General features: G+C 38.1%; 1 protein-coding gene across 1 annotated transcript; it reads left to right on the top strand.

Annotated features, from left to right (window-relative positions):
* Nucleotides 1-4898: 4898 nt before the first annotated feature.
* LOC107771653 (extensin-1-like) lies at nt 4899-6399 on the top strand. Its single transcript, NM_001325111.1, is given in 2 exon segments — nt 4899-5903; nt 6131-6399. A coding segment is annotated over 1 exon segment (957 nt). The 5' UTR covers nt 4899-4923; the 3' UTR covers nt 5881-5903; nt 6131-6399.
* Nucleotides 6400-21172: the final 14773 nt, after the last annotated feature.

Here is a 21172-nt window from a genome sequence, read left to right as displayed (position 1 = left end):
TGTAGTGGGATCATAGCAACAAGCAACCCGAGCTCTACGTGTCTTAACAAGAGCATCCTCGAAGTCGGCCTCTGAAATAGTTCCCACCCCCATCATATCTCTAAATATATCCAGTTGGGCCTCGACGTAAATCCATTCAACGTAAAAATCCCGCGGAACATCGGGAATAGCAGAAGTACGGGAAGAAGATGACTCAGCCAATAACTGTGCCTTCTCGGCCTCGAGAGCAGCAACTCCATCATAAAGGCCCGAAGCCGCTTTTTTCCAGCTCCCCTATCCGTTCTTCAAGCCGCTCCTAAATGAGCCTGGCCATCTCCAGAGCACTCTCCTGCTCAGAACGAAGAATGCGGATCACGATCTCCAAAGCCTCCGCTTTCCTTGCAGTCCCTAACCGGGCCAACTCCGCCTTCTCTAAATCCGCTACCTTCTCAGCGACCTCACCACTCAGAGCGTTCGCTTTGAGTTCACACTCCTCGATCTCGATGCGCAATAAGACCACATAGGCTTGAAGATAGGCACATTGAGCCTCGACCCCCTTGCTCACCTCAAGCTTTTATTCTTTGTCCCTTAACGCCCCCTCAAGAACGTTGTATTTTTTGATGACTTATACCAACTCGTCATCCTTCTCCTTCAGTTCATCTTGGAGAGCATAGAAATTGCCGCTCTCACCGAACCGTCTGTAGATCTCGCGGTGCTTGTTATAGTATTCACGATACTTCTGCTCCATCTTCTGAAAAATAGACTTACGCCTCTCCTCTCGCCAGCGCTCTCAATCTCCAAAATTACAGTCTTAAAGAAAGAGAAACAAAAAACGAAGAGTAAGAACGAAGCTTTGAAGTCGACATAAAAAAATGAAGAGGGATAAAAAAACTTACCCTAAGAGCGAGGCCGACTGTGCTCCTAGCAACAGATCAAGAGAAGGGACCACGTTAGAGTAGAGGGGACCAAGAGAAGGGACCATGTTAGAACATAGGGGACCAAGAGAAGGGACCACGTCCTCCGTGTCAACCAGCAAATCCCGATACATGGGGATTGCAATAGTCCGCGTGGTCCCCTCCAATGTCACCTCAAGTCGGGTAAGTGCCTCTCCCATTATCCTCACCTCCTAGGCATCTATATCGGAGCCCATCTCATAACCTTCCCAGGCTACGCATTTTCCTTTTATCTCGGCCCTCGAAGAAGGATCCTTGGCCGGGCGCGAGACCGATGGCTCATCCTGCAGTAAGTCGTTAGGGGTTCTCGCCGATGGCTCTTCAAATTCCATCACGGTCTCAGGGAGAGACGTGCCCTCTTCGGCTTCAGATGATGGCGGAATCACGGGCATTAATTCGGCATCATCTTCAATTTCTATGGTCGCCGTTTCTCGGACGCCGAAATCCCCCATCACCAAATTCACTGCCCGGATAGCTCCTTTACCGACGTCCATTGATCTCCTCTTGCAGGGAGGCAAGTTGCCACCATTCGACGACGATTCCTCTTCATCGTCCTCATCTACTAGATGATTCAAAGGGGAAGTAGGGATTTCTGCAGCATATGTAGTCGACAAACGAGCAAACCTAGCCATGACAGAAGAAGGAACACAAGCAGACAACCGGGCAGGACTGGTCACGGTTATAACAAGAACAGACTCCAAAGAAGAAGCAACCTTCCTCTTACAAAATGCAGGAGCAGGAGCCCTCGGTCTCCTCGAAGATCCTCGGGCTGAAAAAGAAAGATTAAAAGATAGTCACTTCCTATACAAAACTATAACGAGCAAGCGACTATGATGTCAAAATAGTATATATATATATATATATATATATATATATATATATATATATATATATATATATATATATATATATAGATGAACTAAAAACTCGCGGAAGACGTAGGCCCGAACTTCTTGAGAAAGGCTGGCCATTCACGAATCCCCACTGTGTGAGGCAGAATCTGGCTGACCCAGTCTTGAATGTCCTCGACCAAAGGAGAGGGCGTAGTCTCGGCTGCACGAAGAAAGGACTGAATGTCAGACTACGACTAAAACATGCAGAACAAACTCTTAACAAAAAATGGATATTTACGGGCGTAATTCCAAGTCTTAGGGAATCCGTGCACGTTGGCCACCACGTCCTCGGTCTTGACAAAAAAGAAGTTGAGCCAGAACTAGCGATTTGCCTTGTCGTCCATATTCACCACCAGACATTTACTTCCTTTGTGGCGAAGGTGCATTATCGTCCCCCTATAGAAACTCGGGCGAAGAGATGCATCAGGTGGTGAAGTGTGACCCCGACCCCGGCCAACTCCGCATATTTCGTCAACATGCGGATAAGCTTGTAGATGTATGGAGAGAGTTGGGACGGACAAATGCTGTAATATCGGCAAAATTCCTCCGCCAATGGGAGAAGGGGAAAGGAATAGCCAACGTAGAAACGATACGCATAGAACACACAATATCCAGGGCGGTGTATTTGTACCACATCGCGCCCCGCTGGGATCAGATCGATATGGGCAGGGATTTTGAACTTTGCCCTAAGCTCAACGAGATCGACCTCTTTCATCGCCGATTCCGAGACCTCAGGGTCGTCCTCAGGCATCTTCGAAAAGTCGGACCTAACTTTTTCACTACGAGGGATTATTTCCTCCACCGAAGGGAAATTCTCGTCTTCAATGGCAACAGAAACACTATCGCCATGAGGAGGCATACGCACCGCCAAAGGGATAAGGTCAGTTGCCATGTAGGAACCAGAGGGTACGTTAACATATTTTCTAGAGAATATGTTTTAAGTACAGGAGTGTTGAAAGCAAATGGAATCACCAGAATCAGGAGAGTGGATACGCGATAACGAAGTAAAAAAAAAGAAAGGATTCAATATGAAAAATTGAGAAGAAGACACAAAGATTCGATATTAAGAATATTTAAAACACAAACGAATGGTCTCATGTCCTTATTTACAAGAGTTCAAGCGTCAGGACCAAGAAATCAGGCCATCATTACCCAGCGCAGGTATCGAAATGGTAAAGGTACGGGAAACGATGCAAAGCATTGGAAAAATACTCCATAATGACGCATGATGTCATGACGTCATTCTAAAATAATGCGACCCCAAAGTTTGCGGTTCACGAAAGGTCATGTTGTCACCTCATCTAAAACGCCACTACTCGACTTGCTCGCCCAATTTTGCCAACCAGGATAAACAAACTCCGCTCATCATGGCCGTCTGGGGTCGGCCTTAATAGGTGGAGGGACTAACTGTATATGCCAAAATCTGGCCTAAGGATATCTAACGTAATACAATATTAAGGAAAGAGTCGGTCGAGCTCGACCAGGGAGAAACAAGATTCGTGGCCGAGATGTCAACCATGACCGAAGTCGAGCATCGTGTAAAGAACAGTAACAACTAATTTTCAAAATAGGATATTAGATGTATTACTAGGGTTTGCTAGGGATATGTGTCAAATATATAAGGAAAAAAGAAAAGGGAATAAAGACATGTAATATTCATTCGATAAGAACACTTTTTGAGAAGAAGATTCTATCTCTTTTGCAAATATACAAAGATTACCTTTTCATCAAGATTCTTGCTCATATTATTCCACATCTTTCCACCAGATCCGAGGATTGATCAAGCAAATCGTGGATCTATCTGTCATTCATCATTGTTAGGAGAAACATTCGTCCAATCCATCCATTGTTGGTTGAATCATTTCTCTGATTTACTTAAATGCTATTTATTGTTATTTTTGCTAGTTACACCTCTATTATTGCTCAAACTTTAAGGATATTTTATACTTATTATCATCAATCTTTTACGGGATCTGTCCCCATCTCCCACATATTTTCAAGACTTGCATCTAAAGTTATTATCTTTAACTAGATTTAACCCAATATTACTGAAATTTAATATTTTAGCCGAAAGTTACACTTTCTGGTCAAACGCTAAGTTAAATTATTGATTCTTATAAGTTGATTGAAAAATAACCATGAATTTGGTTCTTGAATCATATCTCTTAATATGATGTATTGTGTTTAATTTCTCTACTATTCCCGGACTATTTTTATAGCTAGAGAGGCTAGACTAAAAGATCCTGTACATGCTTCTTGAGTACATGTGCTTAATCAGTCAGAAGTTGTACACCTATGTTTCTGCACCAGAATGCCATAAACTACATCAACTCTTCAACATCAAGTGAAAAACTTAACTTGTTCAAAGCTGAACTGAGTCATCCGATCCGATCCATGTCCGATTCTTCACTAGAAGCATTAATCATACAAGAAGAATTTAACTTAATTTACTGTACTGGAAATCATTTACATATAAAGCCTTTTAGAGCGACACAAGGATCGACACTAATCATGATTGAATATTAACTTTACTCAATTTATCAATGTCTGATACAAGTGAGTTAATTTCACTCTTTGTGATTTCCGTAGTAAATGTCAAGTTTCATAGTTTTTCTTTTTGAAATTAGTCATACATGTGAATAGAACATTAATTAAAGTTAAAAGAGATATATAAAAAGGCTATCTGCTCAGATTTCTGTAACTGAAATCGTGCAAAGTTGAGGCATCCACACTTGTTTTTCAAAGCTTCAGTACAGTATAAAAAGATAGAAAGTAAAAGGAGACTTTTCTCTTTGAATTATTGCATCAGAAATAGTATAGCTGCCATAATAGTTTATTAATTCCAGCTATGCTTAGCTTGCAGCCTCTATCGAACAAAAAAAGTATACCAACTCAAGTCAATTTGAGCCGACAACATGACAAAACCAAATCAAAATGCATACTCTAGCTTTTTTACTTTGGTAGGTTTTAAGTAATCTAGTGAGACTTTTACCTTCATTTATGAAAATATTGAAAAGGGTAATTGTATAATTGAAAGCTATATAAAGAGTTCGGAGTAAAGCTTAAGAGGACAACAACTTTTCTCATTTGTTTCAAAGATGGGGAAAATGGCCTCTCTATTTGCCTCTCTTTTAGTTGTTTTAGTGTCACTGAGCTTAGCTTCTGAAAGCTCAGCAAATTATCAATACTCATCTCCACCACCACCTAAGAAATCATACCTCTACAAGTCTCCTCCTCCACCAGTGCATGTCTATCCATCACCACCCCACCACCCTGTATATAAGTCTCCACCACCACCCAAGAAGCCATACTACCCTCCACACACTCCAGTTTACAAGTCGCCACCACCACCAACTCCGGTTTACAAATCACCACCACCACCCAAGAAGCCATATTACCCTCCACACACTCCAGTTTATAAGTCGCCACCACCACCCAAGAAGCCATACTATCCCCCACACACTCCCGTTTACAAGTCACCACCGCCACCAACTCCCGTTTACAAGTCACCACCACCACCCAAGAAGCCATACTATCCCCCACACACCCCGGTTTACAAGTCGCCACCACCACCAACTCCCGTTTACAAGTCACCACCACCACACAAGAAGCCATACTATCCCCCACACACTCCAGTTTATAAGTCGCCACCACCACCCAAAAAGCCATACTATCCTCCACACACTCCCGTTTACAAGTCACCACCACCACCAACTCCCGTTTACAAGTCACCACCACCACCCAAGAAGCCATACTATCCCCCACATACCCCGGTTTATAAGTCGCCACCACCACCAACTCCCGTTTACAAGTCACCACCACCACCCAAGAAGCCATACTATCCTCCATATACCCCAGTTTACAAGTCCCCGCCACCACCAACTCCAGTTTACAAGTCACCACCACCACCAAAGAAGCCATACTATCCTTCACCAACACCGTATCATCCTGCACCAGTTTATAAGTCTCCTCCACCGCCAACTCCAGTCTACAAGTCTCCCCCACCACACCACCCCTATGTTTACGCTTCTCCTCCTCCTCCCTACCATTACTAAGAAGTGACATCACAAAGTTGGAGGTAATAAAGCCAAATTATTGAAGACATTTTCATAATGATATCTCAAGAATGCAAAGCAAATTGCATAACTGTCTTCATGCAAAACATTAATATAATATAATTTATAAAGAACTGCACTCTTTGCTTCTTATTTTCTTATCTTCATTTATCAGTCACCAGCTGTTCAGAATTTTCAGTATCTTTTGATATTACTAAGAACTAATCATATAATGTATATTCTTATGCAGGAAGCGCAGAATGTTGAGCTAAAAGAAAGGCTTTTTCCATTTTCGAGAGGTAATGAGAAAAGAAGAAGAAGAAAAAATGCGTAAATAATAAGCCTCCATAGGAGGCGAACTTCTTTTGTAGCTTCATGTTGTCTAAGCTATTGATATTGTTTGTACCCTATATTTTATATTTTATTTCTGTCTTTGTGTATGTTTTGTTCAGTTTCGATCTCGTTGCAAAATGCAGAGATTATGAGATGAATAAAGTTAGTTATATTATTATACGTGTTAATTTTCTCCTCCTCTCTCTAAGTAGCCTTTTGTTTTCTCTTTTTCTTATTTGATTTTCTTTAAATCAAACCATTTTAGGAGAGGGCCAGGGAGTGATCCAGTAAAACACGATGATTAGAAACTTCTTTTTTTTTTCCTGAAAAAAATTTAACGTAGATTTATCTCTTTTTGTAGTGGAATTATTTCTATAGTTATGACTATTTTAAAATTGATGTCGCTAGACCTAGCAAATTAAAGTACTCCGGCTCCATCTGGCAGTGTACGGAGAATGGATTACTTAATACTATTCAATATGAAGTTGGACATAAAATCTTTAAGAGTGTTAGTGAATTTAACTCTTTAAAATTTGGAGCGCTACTCCTTTACTATTCATTTTTACTTTATTATTTTTTTTATTATTTAACTCTTTTAATATATCTCTTTATATACCTAATTATGTTTATATAATATCTTTATAATAGAATTTTATATCTTAACTTTGGCGTATAATTTTGATAAATTAATTTTCGTGTATTTATTATTTTTATGTAAAATTGTAAGTTAATTTTATTATAAGTTATAATTGTACAAAAAATATATAATCATCTCAAAAAATGAATGGCGCAAGTATAAAAAAGATAGAATTTTTTTTAATAGAAATAAGAAAATAAAAATTAAATAAAAGATAACAATATAATATTGAAGAGAGAAGAATATAAAATGAACTATTCCTTTTTGGAGTAAAAATGGAGTAATGATTGGAGTAACTTTACTCCATTTTAACCCTTCGGGGTTGTCCAGTTGGTTTGGAGGGCGGTCATTTATGGATGACCTGAGATCGATTTTTCCCTCAATCCATCCTGGGTTGAGCCTGTCGCACAGAGGTTGCCTAGTGCGGTTTACATCCCGTGTAGTTTGCAAATTACTACACGAAAAAGTTTACCCAGTACGCAAGTGCTCACCAGAGTCCTTACCAAAAAAAAACTATTACTCTATATTGGAGGACAAAAGGAAGAAGGGTGGGAGATGGTCTTAGTAGGATCGCCGAGCTTGAACCATCCAATAGCTATTCTACGTAAATAGTATCATATTCAGGAAATAGGATAATAAGTTAGTAAACAGAAAGTACCAATACAATCATTATTACTTCTATATTTAGGATAATGGTATCATATTTAGAAACTTCTTAAACTATAAATGAATCGGTCTAGCCAAAGATGGCGAATACTAGCTCACTGCTCACCCACTGTCCATATTTTCATATACCCTTCTTTTCTTTTTCTTTTTTGCTGAGAAAAGGCGGTATTTCATAATTATAAAAAATTAAAGCCAGTTATTAGTTATTAAACAACCTGAAAGCATAATACCGACCGAACCGAAAAAACTGACCGAACCGAAGAAATCGATTTATTCGGTTTCTGTTTTTCGATTTATTCGATCAGTTTGCGATTTATAATTTTAAAACATTAGATGTTTGGTTCGGTGATCGGTTTTAATGGTTCGGTTTTCGGTTTACCCGAAAAACCGAATTTCAGTATCTGGTTCTCCTCTTGTCCATTGGTGCTTGAGATCACCTCTTTGCTTTTTCAGCGTAAAATATATGCCTAACATGAGCAATAACAGATGTTAAAATGATAAGCACTTGACATATAAAATGAAAATCTTTTTCTTGTTTACCTAAAATATTGAAAGAGGAAAGGGAACAATATGGAAAACTTTCGGTAAAGTTCTAAAGAAATGCCCACAAGGAGAGCAAGGAAGAAATCAAGGCTGCATGGAGAACTTATGAATAGTAGGTGCGACAACCGTGAAATTACCTTCTTATACTTTAGGTTCTTCCTTATTTGCCTGCTACAGTTACACATCCGAAATGTTACAAACTATTGTCCCATTTCATTTGATTTTGGGTAATCATGTCTAACTTTTGGGGTTGAATTAGGTCAAATGTCCTCTTTGTATTGACAGTAGAAGCACTTGCATCGGCGGTAAAAAGTAATCTATTTTCGTTGTTTTGTACTATTTTTGCCATGGCTAAACCGAAAATCAAATTGATTAAACCAAACCGAACCGAAATTATTATGGTTCGATTTTGGTTATTAAAATCACAAACCGAAAACCAAATTAACCGAACCGAAATTTTACAAACCGAACCGAACCGACCGATACCCATCCCTACTTTGAAAGCACATAGAGCAAACGAGGGAGGGATTTCCCAAAACGTGGTGTCTTAATATTGCTATAGTTTGATTTCGTTTTTCTAGATAAAGGTGCCCAAAATATTATTAAAACAGGCTGAATCAAACCAAAAAATTAGGATAGCTTTTACATTTTATATAAATACCATATCATAAGATAATAAAAAAACTTTAAAAGTATAACTGCTAAAATTTAAATTATATCATGAATGTAGTGCTAAAGAATTATCCAAATGTTCTTTTCTACTCAATCCTTAAACGCTAGAGACTTTGCACTTTTCAAAAGTTAATTTGATCAATTGTCTAATATTATATGTGTTTACTCTAAAAAAATGAGTAACAATTAAATTTATACGCGGTTTAAAAGATATGTGATTTGATTCAATACGAATGATTAAGAACAACATGTATAAGTTAGAGATAAAATAAATGATCAAACCAATCGCAATGTGATGATCAAGCCAGATCTTAGGTTGAACATTAATTTATCCTCGATCAGACCCTCGATACATGCTCGATCATGAATAAATAAGAGAACAAATGAAGAACACTTTGAACAATAGCTAGAAGACAAAAATACACTTTTATTGCTTTGATTTGTGTCACATTGTGTCAAAATAAAATAAACCTTCCCCTTTATATAATAGGAGAATTTCAGTCTTAATACAAGTCTAAATAAGGTAAAATTTTTGTTTTTTCGGTAAATGTCGATCCGCAGTTGATATCGGAAGGGATTTGCACGGTAATATCCGGTTGAGGGCGAATATCATAGCCCATATTCGCCATGCATAACCGTTCTCCGTGTTTTTCGAGATCCAAAAACTATACTTGGTCTGGGTTCGTTAGTTCACCGTGCCTGATCCCAGATACATCGTTCATATCTCATGGGTTTCGATACGAGGGGTCTTTGGGTCTTGATTATAATCATGTCGAGCTGTGCTTCCCCTTCGTTTCCTCATCGGGGAATCGGGGAAAACTCTAGCCCTGATTTTACCTGTATACAGATAGTCCCTTCATTTCTCGGAGAGTAGATTTATCGAAGCGACGTAAAGCGATAAATTAACCCCGGTTCCTTCTTCCGTACGCTACAACCGAGTTGACAGGTCAGTAAAATGTCCCATCAGTTGCGTCGTTCTGACTTCGAATTTGTGTCAGCCGCCGGTTGAACGTCCCCGAATGCAAAACGACACGCATTGATTACCCCTTCTCTATAAAAGCGTCGGTCCTTTTTTTACTTTTTTACTTTCCCATTCCAGAACTCCTTAATCTACCCATGAATTCTTCACTTATTCTTAACTCCTTCAAACCTTCATACATTGTTTTCCAGACCTTCATATTTTCATCTTCAAATCTGACCTTCATACCTTCATCATTATCTTCAAATCTTCATCCTTACCTTCAAATCTTCATCCCCACCTTTAAATCTTCATATATCTTAGAATCTGATGGCAAAGACTTCCAAATCTGTGCCTCAACAAACCGTCCCTTTAACTTCCAACCCATCCATGGATGCCGAGGTGGTCGTGCCTGAGGTGGTCACGGAACCTCCCTTGAAGAGCTTCATCCCCGGAGGCTGCTCCATTGAAAATGACTTCAAAGTCGAGAAAGCCTCTAGTCAACAAGACCAAGGCGAGGGGTTATGGAGGTACATCTGCTCAGTTATCGAGGATACACTCCCTACAGTTCGGGAGGACTGCAACTGGTAGGGCAATGAAGTGGTAATCTTTGATCCCGATGAGGACATTACCACTCATGTGGAAGGGTACCTAAGTGTTTACACTTACCCATTCACGCTTGCCCCGGTGGATCCTATAATTCTCAGTTTTTGCAAAAGGTACGAGGTCTGCCTTGAGCAGATTCACCCGTCCTTTAGGAGGATCGTAAGCCTCCTCCTCCATTTTGCCAATAACACCGAAGCACCTCGATTTACCATCGACCACCTACTTCGTCTCTACGTTCCTAAGTTTTCTGAGGGGGTTTAATCAAGCTCATCCATCAAGCGAGTAAAGCTCCATTCTCGATCATCGATGAAGATCGGGATCATGGTTGGGAGGGGAGATTTGTTCGGGTGAAAACGGAAGACCTCATTCCCCCCGAATTTTTACTGTTCCATGAAAAGTGGAACTCAGCACGTAAGTTTCTTTCCTTCCTGAGTACTTCAAATTTCTTTTGTTCTTTTTATAATTGCCTGTTCCTATCACCGTGCAGTGGTTTCCCAACGTAGTCCCTCACTTCAAGGAGTGGATCGAGTGAATCTGCAAACAAATATCATATTTTGAGCGCGAATGGTGCAAACTTTCAAAGGGTAAGTGGGAGGTCTGGTCCCATTGTGAGTGCTTCTCCTGAACAAGTCTACTTTCATACTCAACCTTTATTTCTACTAAGTCCTTTCTCTTGTACAGGTTGCCCAAGACCACTAAGTTTCATCCATTGGACAAGGACGAGGCTCTGTCCTCTCTTGCTAAACCCTCTGCTTTGGGACAGCATGTAGCTGCTGCATAGGAGGATAAAAAGAGGAAAAAGAGGAAATCTTATAGTTCCCCGGACGCCGAGGCCAGGAAGAAGAGAGTAAATGTCCGGGTCTGGAAAAAAAACAAGAAGAGAACACAAGTTGGGTACCAGACTCCAACTCCCTCTACCGGCTCAGGGATTACCCTGAAGATGATGAACTAGAGTTCGTCCCCCATGGGTCGACCATTGACGAAGAAGAACATGCGGTAACTGGAGAAGGTGGCCGAGAGGCCGATCCCTCTTTAGCTCAAGATCCAGAAGGAAAATCAAAAGTTGCGCCCCCCCGAGAAGTTATCCCTGCCTCGAGGGAAATAGTCGGTGTCATTGACATCGCGGAATCGCCGTCTCATACAGAGTCCATGTTCAACGAGGCTCAAGTTGCCAAGGAGAAGTCAAATGAGAAGGCACGGGGCAAAGATGAGGCTATCAACTGGTTTGTATGATTGAACGGAGTTTGGGGGGCCTCGAGTGGGTTTCAGGATGGTTTTGGACAATATCGCTGTTGGTTGTTCGTTCTGGTGTTGAACTTCGCAAACGCGGTGGGAAGCATGCGTTCGCGATGAAGCAATTGTGCTGGGGGCCATTTGTCTGTGTGTTCATGCTGGGTGAGTCTCATTCACGAGGGCTTGTGGCAGTGGTGCTTCGGGTTCACAACAAGGAGGTCGCGTTTGTGAAGAAAAAAACTGGGTCATGAGGTTTGGCCTTCATGCTCGCGAAGGTACAGTCGCATTTGTGTAAAGCAGGCCTGGTAAGGCATCGCGTTCGCGGGCCCCTTCTCGCGTTCGTGTGGGGGACTTTTAGCAGCAGAATATTTGGCCTTCGCGACTACGGGGGTACTTCCGCGATCGCGAAGAGGAACGACTATGCAGTTTATAAGTTGCAAATCAGGGCTTCAGTCATTTCATCTCATTTCTCTCATTTTGAGCCAATTTTGGGGAGATGTTGGAGGGACATTTTCATCATATATCACAAGTTAAGGCATTCCAACTTGTAGTGAGCTAAATACATGGGTTAAATTTGGATTTAAACATGCAAATTTGTAGAAATTGTGGAATTTTTAAAGAAAACCTAGTAATTGGAATTTTGGGGATTTGACCACGAAATTGGACATGAAATTTGGAATAAATTATATATTTGAGTTCGTGGTGCTATGAGTAATATTTATTTTTGAGAATATTTGGAATCCGGGCGCGTGGGCCCAAGGTTGATTTTTATTGAATTTTTATGTGGGGTTGAGGATTGTTTCTAATTGTTAAATTACGAATTTTTAATATGTTTTGATTTGTTTGCAAGTTCTTTGGCTAATTTAGGATCATTTGGCATTGGTTTGAGGTGTTGGATCCGATTATTGGATTTCAGAATAAGGAGTGTCTCATGTCTAACCTTGTAAGAAAGAATTTATCCCCACAAGTGCTTTATTTCCTATATGTTATGTGTTATGGGAGTTATGCACAAATAAGGTAACACGCGTCCGTGTGTATACTAGATTCTTGTTTATTTTCGAGTAGACATAGACTTACACCATGCTTTAACTATGTTACTTGGGTTATTCTTACCTATTCAAATGCTTTAATTCATGTTTTATCCTGAGACTAGACTTGCGTAAAGTATCGAGCTTTGCTATTCTAGAAACTTGGCACACTACTTAATTAGCCATGGAAATTATAGTTTCTCTTACGGATTACTCATGTGTTGTACTATTTGTTCGGAAGGTTTTTGATTTCATAACTCTTACCTAGTTAAGTCCGTAAGTATGAAATTTTTTATCTTTCCTAAACTTGGTTGAGGCACTAGTTGCTTGAGTTATGTTTGATAGCTACATACTATGGGTGGCGCATATGTGTGGGATTGAGCCTATGTGTGTGAACCGAGATATTGTTTATGCCCCGGGTAGTGTTTAGGCTATGATATGCCTTGGATTGATTGCTAAGTTTCATGTTGTGGTAGTTCTTATATTTGTACCACTATTGTGAGCTATTTGAGCCATGTTTGAGGTTACATAGAGGTTAATCTCCTTATTGAACCTGATAATTGCTACTTTCGTGATGCAAATGCCTAACTTGAGCTATGATAGTACACTTTGCACATGCATACACCTTAGCATATCAGCTATACCAGTACAGGAGTATGAAATTTGATATTCATTGATCATATACATGTATTCTTGTATATTTATTTTCTGTGTGGTATGGATTGGACTGGTAGCACGTTAACACGTCGTGCAAATTGTGATATTGAGCATGTTACCACGCCTGGAGGATTGTGATATTGAGCATATCACCACGACGGGCGGATTGTAATGTTGAGTTTGTGACCACACCGGACGGATTATCATTATTAGCACGTGACGACGTAGTGCGGTTGATATTTATGGCACGTGACTACGATGTGCAACGTGTGGATATGAATCCACCCCACTAGGATCACCCTATCATGTTCCTTCTTGATGGTGTATACGTGGATTGAGGAAAGTTGATCAATGGTTTGATTTGGTTATTGAGATTCTGAGGAAAAGCTTCCCGGAGTTTGACTAGGTTATTGTATTTCATCTTTACTTGCAATTTCCTTGGTTGTTTACCTAATTTGTTGTATATCTTCTTTATATGCTAGATTGTTGACTGAGCAGAGTACGTTAAGTTATTGTATGCACCAAGGTGATTTTATCTGTGATTCATGACTTGGATCATATAATTGCTTTGTACTTGTTGGAATTTATAAACTGTACAGGTGATTAGCGAGTTTCATTTATTATTGTTGCTTCTATTACCTCACCGAGGTTAGTTATGATACTTGCCGAGTACGTGGGGTCAGTTGTACTCATGCTATATTTTGTACTTAATTGTGCAGATCCGGGTATTAGACCGAGCCGCAGTAGATATGGCTTGTTGTTGGGTTATCTTCGGAGAGATGAGGTACAACTGCATCTTGGCCATAGTCTTGGCATCTCTTTTTATTTTGTACTGTTGTATTTCAATAAGACAATATTATTATTTGGCATTTCAGACTTGTATTTCTGTTTTAGAGCTCATGACTATGTATTTACCAGTTCTGGGGGATTTATTATATATCGACGCTATTATGTTATGTTGATGGCTTTAAACTTATATTATTTTTATCATTTCAGTTATTATGATTCGTTATTGTTATGTCCGGCTTGCCTATCAAGTGCATAAGGCACCATCACGATTTATTTGTGGTTTGGGTCGTGACATTTTTACCTTCATTTTGAAGGATTTTTCATCTTAAAATTTTGTATTCTTTGTCTTCTCAATTTTTGGGTTAGACTCTTTCCTGACATAACATTGGTATTAGAGCGTTTGTTATTTATCCGAAATTTTGTACAGAACGGAGGTGAAGTATGTTTAAATGAATCAATTATAATGTTTGGAAAATCAAGGTAAAAGATTTGTTGTTCGTGAAAAAGTTGCATTTACATGTTTTTACATCTCATAAATCCGAGACTATAACTGATGAAGATTGGGTTTTCGAGTACCAACAAGTTTGTGGATATATAAGACAATGGATTGAAGACAATGTTCGCAATCATATTATAAATAAGGCACATGCGACATCATTGTGGGAAAAGTGGGAGACACTTTATGCTTCAAAAAGTGGAAACAACAAGTTGCCCCTTCTAAAGTAATGATGTCCTTTAAATACAAGGAGGGAAGTCCTATTCTTGATCATATACATATTTTTCAGAGTGTCCTTGATCAACTATCTAGAATGGATTCAATTTTGATGATGGGATACAAGGACTCTGGCTTCTTCATACTCTGCCAAATTCTTGATAAACTTTTCATATTTCTTTTATATATTCAGCTCCTGGTGGTAAGGTGACCATGAAATATACCAAGAGTGATGTGTTGAATGAGGAAGTAAGGACAAAATCTCACAGTTCGTCCTCACAGGCATATAGTTTGGTTACAAAAGACCAGGGGAGAGATAGAACAAGAGGTTCAAGGAGTAGAGGTAAAAGCACAAGTAAGTCAAGGTCCAAATACCAGAATTATTCGTGCAACCACAGTGGCAAGAAAGGACATACTAGAAAGTGTTGCTACAAGTTGAAGCAAAACATTAGAGAAGGAAAGCAATCTGAAAATAACGAGAACAATATTATTGTTATTGTTCAAGATGTTTTATCTTTGCTTATGATAAAAATGCGATCAATTTGGTATCCCATGAGACGAGTTGGATAGTAGATTCTGGATCTACCTAACATGTCACACCAAAAAAAGACCTTTTCTCATTTTATACTCTAGTTAACTCTGGAGTATTAAAAATGGGCAATGCAAGTAAGATTAAGGTATATGGTGTTGGCACATTTTATTTGAAGACTAATAATAGTTAAACATTAGTTCTTCAAAATGTAAAACATGCTCTAGACTTTCCTTTCAATTTGATCTCCACAGAAAGATTAGACAATGAAGGTTACCATGCCCTCTTTAATGGCTAATGAAGGCTCACCAAGGACTCATTAGTAGTGGTTCGAGGAGACAAGTCTTATAATTTATATCTGACACGATGATCTATTTTTAATGAATCCATAAATTTGGTAAAAAGTGATACTTTATTAGAATTAGGGCACAAAAGGCTTAGTCATATGAGTGAAAGAGGGATTACGTGTTTGGCTAAGAAAAGTTTTCTTTCTAAAGTGAAAGAAGCAAAGCTGAAATGGTGTGTCTATTTATTAGCTGACAAATTGAAAAGGGTTTTCTTTCATAACATCCTCCTTCAAGAAAACCTGAATTATTGGAGCTAGTACACTCTCATTTATGTGGTCCTTTTAGGTAAAGTCAAAAGATAGTGCACTTTACTTTGTGACATTAATTGATGATCATTCTCGCAAGCTCTATGTACATTCTTTGAAATATAAAGATCAAGCACTTAGTATATTTAATAAATTCCAGGCCTTAGCTGATAGACAGACCAAAAAGAAATTAACATGCATTCATACTAACAATGGTGGTGAATATTGTGATCCATTTGATAAATATTGCAGAAAATAAGGAATTTATCATCAGATAACTCCAACCAAGATGCCTCAATTGTGATTTGGCAGAGAAGATGAACATAACTCTAGTTTAGAGAGTCAGATGCTTGCTTTCAGAGGTTAAACTTCTAAATTCTTTTTGGGCGGAAGCACTTAATGTAGTTACTTATGTTATCAATTTGTCACCTACTGTTGCTTTGGTTGGTGATGTCCCATATAGAGTTTAGTTTGTTAAAAATATTTCTTATGATCACTTGAGAGCTTTTGAGTGTAAAACTTGTGTGCATGTCCCTAAAGATGAGAGATAGAAGCTAAATGTCAAAATTAAGCAGCATATATTTATTGGTTATGGTCAAGATGAGTTTGGATTTTATTTTTATGATCCAGTTTATAATAAACTTATTAGAAGTCATACTGCAGTATTCTTTGAAGACCAGACTATTGAAGATAATTGACAAAGTTGAGAAGATATATTCTTAGAGTAATGAAATCTTAGTTGATATTGATCCAATTCCAATTACTAAGGAACATATTGCACATGTTAAGGAACCCAAGATAATAATGAAGATAGTGATCAAGATCAAAATAATCATCAGAGTATAGACGTTATAGATGCTCTAGTTAATGAAGTTGTGGTTGATCAATAATCAATTTCTGTTCAGGTAACTACTTTGAATGCTCTTGAAAGCTCTCTTAGAAGATCTACACGGGAGAAACAAAAATCTATGCATTATCCTCTTGATGAGTATGTACGTTTGACTGACTTGAGAGAATTTAAGAGTTATGATGAAGCTATACAAGGTACTCGCAAAGATTAGCAGGTATAATTTATTGAAGTTGAGATGAAGTCTCTCCATGAGAACGACACACATGAGTTAGTGCAAATGCCAAAAGATAAGAGAGCTTTGTCAAACAAATAAATTTTTAAAGTAAAGCAAGATCAATATACCTTTGCGCCTATGTACAAGGCGAGGTTACTTGATAAAGGTTTTGGCGAGAAGAAGGGAGATGACTTAGATGAAATTTTCTCCCCTATTATGAAGATACCTTTTATTCGTATAGTTTTAGGCTTTGCCGTGAATCTAGATTTAATGGTTGAGCATATGGATGTTACAACTATTTTATATTCGTGGTGATTTAGATAAGGAGATTTATATGGAGCAGTCCGAGAATTTTATAGTTAAGGGAAAAGAAAACTATGTCTGCAAATTAAAAAAAAATATGTGTAGCTTGAAACAAGTTCCAAGGCAATGATATTTAAAGTTTGAATCTGTCATAGAAAAATAGGGATAGGAAAAAATTCTTCTAATCAATGTGAATTATTTTCGATGATGATTTTGTTATCTAAGTACTTTATGTGGATGATATGCTTATTGTTGGCAGGAATAAATCTATAATTGCAGTCCTTAAGAAGCAGTTGAGCAAATCATTTGCGATGAATGACTTGGTGCCAACAAAAAAAATCTTGGCCATTCAAATCTACCGACACAAAGATAAAATGAGTTATTTTTATCCCAAAAATAATATATTAAGAAGGTTCTCAAGAGGTTCAATATGACAGATGAAAAAGTAGTTAGTACTCATCTTGCTAAACATTTTAAATTGAGTATTAGTCAGAGTCCATCAACTGATAAAGAGAAAAAAGAGATGTCTTGTATTCCTTACTCTTCTATAGTTGGTAGTTTGATGTATGCTATGATTTTCATTAGACCAGATATTGCACATGTCATTGGTACCGTTAGTAGATTTCTTTCTAATCCTGGAATGAAACATGGAGATGTAGTGAAATGGATATTAAGTTACTTGAAAGGTACTGTAGATTTGAAGTTATGCTTTGGTAGTGGTAAACCTAAACTTTGTTACACAGTCCCTGATTTGGGAGGCAATTATGATAATTCAAGATTCACTTCGGTTATTTAATCACCTTTGCATATGCAGGTATTTCCTGGCAATCTAGACTATAGAAGTGTATAGCTCTATTTGATTATCACATAAACCGAATATATTGCTATCACTGAAGGTACAAGAATTACTATGAATAAAGGAATTTATTAATTATCTTGGCTTATTTTGTGATAATCAGAGTGTTATATGTCCCACCAAGTACTCTACTTTCATTTAAGACCAAATATATAAATAGCAAGTGTCATTGGATAAGAGTAGTTGTTAAAGGAAAATTATTTTCTTCGGATATGTTGACGAAAGCATTGGTTGCAAATAAGCATGAGTTTTGCAGAAAACTAGCAGCCATAAAGCCGATCAATAGTTCCTCTACTTGAAGACACATTTAGTCCCTTGGCTGGAGGGGGAGTTTGTTGGGCTTATGCCCATTATTTTTCAGCCAAAGACCCAACGGTCTAATCCTATTCTCTTTTGGTTTTCATTCCTATTTGAAATTGGATTAGATTTTTATTTCTATTTGGAGTTGGTTTTGATTTTAAGAGAATGCACCGCTCATTATCTATAAATAGAGCAACTTTGGAGAGTTGTTCTATGCATCTTGGTATAGAACATAAGAGAGGATTTGAGAGAACATGCATCAAGAGAGAAGAGGGAAGAATAAAGGGTTGTTTTGTTGTAGATTTATTCCGACCAGCCAGTTTCAAATTATATTTTTTGATTTATTCACCGTTGGATCGGGCTAAATTTTTGACTGAGTGTTCCTAATATCTTGGTCTGAATTTGAACGGTGGAGATCAAATTTGGCAGCTTGTAGCATCTGATTTTGAGCCCTAAACAATAGCTTCATTTTGGGCAATTTATCTTTTTTTTTTCAATTGGTTTGTTGTTGATCTTGCTGCTATTGTTACTCCGTATTTGGCACTTGTGTTGTGTAGCTGTCACGACCCAAAAATCTCACCTCATGCGTCGTGATGGCACTTACTCTCTAAGACTAAGTAAGCCGATTACAATTACATTTCGAGATATATTTTTTTTTTAATACAAGTATCGAAACCAAAAACAGAAACTGAGTCACGAACTCTAACTGAATACATGCAATGATCTCAAGGATCGAATACACAATACTGTTCGAATAAGAGTTGACAGTACAATAAAAATGAAAAGACTCCAAGGGACTGCGATGACCAAGAAGCTCTACCTTAAATCCTTGCGATCACACTCTAACCTCTGTCCGAATCTGATATCTTCAATACCTGGATCTACAAAAAAGTATGCAAAAGTGTAGTATGAGTACACCACAGTCGGTACCTAGTAAGTATCAAGACTAACTTCGGTGGAGTAGTGATGAGGTACAGTCAAGACACTCACTAGTCAAATAACCTATGCCATATAGCATACAAAAACAATAGAAAGAAAAATAACAGTGATAGCAACAATAATCAACTAGTGATATAAACAACAAGGCAACAAGAACACCATAAATATTGCTTAAATGAATAATAAACACAAGTACAACCAATTAATCAAGTTCTTCAAAATATACATCCTTTATCCATAATTTTTTAAATAAAACTCATTAGAATATAACCCGTTCAATTAAATATAACTCGAATATACTTCCTTCAAATAAATATCTTACGAATTTATAAAATCTTTCGAATATAATTCCTTTCAAGTAAAATCTTTTGAATATAATTCCTTTAAAGTAAAATTCTCCCATGTTACACCTCATTTCATAATTATAAAAATTATGGGTCTCAGCCCACTTTCATAATTCCACGGCACCCCGTACCCATATTTCTGTCACAACAGCACGGAGAACTCACGTGCTAATAATAAAATCATCATACTTTCTCCGGCACCTCGTTCCTATATATCTTTCATAACCGCACGGAGAACTCACGTGCCAATAATTAAATCATCATATTTTCTCTGGCACCTCGTGCCTATATTTCTTTCATAACCACACGGATAACTCACGTGCCAATAATATAAACCGCCCGGTAATAGCCACATTCTAAAAATGTTAGCATGAATCAGACTATTATCAAGTTTATGAAAATAACAAGATAAATTGCACAAGAGATAAAAATAAACACCACCAATATCACAACATCATATAAAAATCACCAACGCAATAATCCCACATCATCACGTATCATCCCTGGCAATAACCACCTGTATCTCTCCTATAGACACCCGTATCACTCCATAATAATAGCCACCATTATCCTTTCACCCTGACAATATCAATAGACACCCTTATTGCTCCTATAATCACCCTTATCGCTCCTATAATAGCCTTCCTTATTGCTCCGTTTAATAGCCTCACTTATCACTCCGCTCAGATAATATCCCAACACACATAATAATAATGAAATGCCACCCTTATACCTGCATAATATTAACAATGGAATGCCACCCTTATACGTCGTACAATAGTAACACAAATCACACAACAATTTACACAAAAGATTATCACAATAACACCACATAATTGTTACACCTTGTGCGTCCCAAAGTGACGTAATGAATATGAGACTTGTTAATCATGATTTAATTGAGTTTAAAGTCATAATATGGCTATATATGATGTTTGGATAAAAATATAAAATTTGAAAAAAATCGGATTAAAGTTGCGGAAAAACCAACTAAGGATTTGCTTTGTAACGGATTCTTTTTAGCAATAAATTTCGTGTTCTATATGGGGAAGTTTGGGACATATTATATACAAAATTGAAGATCTATGAGTCTAGTTTCCAACGAATTAAACCATTCGTCGATACGACGTCATAGTAGAGAGATATCCGCATTTTCGCGAGACTGCACAAGCAGCTCGGTTGGGTCTTACGTGAGATGGCCACCGACCTTATGTCTTTTAAAAGATGTTTCAGCCTCATTTCGGGTCGTTTCTCACCCAAATTTCGTCCAAAACCTCTCCAAAACCCTCCATAATATATGCCAAGATCCCAAGAATCAAACTCAAGGGAAATCATCTCAAATCACCATCAAAGTGTTAAAGATTACAAGAGAATGCTTCTATGATGTTGTGGTGTGATTGAGGGCAATTATGGGCTAAGTTGAGATAGGGTTTTGAGTTGTAGCTGCTGTCTAAGGTATGTATTACATCTTCTTGATTGTGCCTAAGGTTAATCTTATGTTGGTTGTGTTGTTTGAGTAAAAACCCATAAG

The sequence above is a fragment of the Nicotiana tabacum genome, chromosome 12 (genome assembly GCF_000715075.1).
Source record: "Nicotiana tabacum cultivar K326 chromosome 12, ASM71507v2, whole genome shotgun sequence".
Classification (NCBI taxonomy): Eukaryota; Viridiplantae; Streptophyta; class Magnoliopsida; order Solanales; family Solanaceae; genus Nicotiana; species Nicotiana tabacum.
This window is presented reverse-complemented; position numbering and strand designations above follow the sequence as displayed.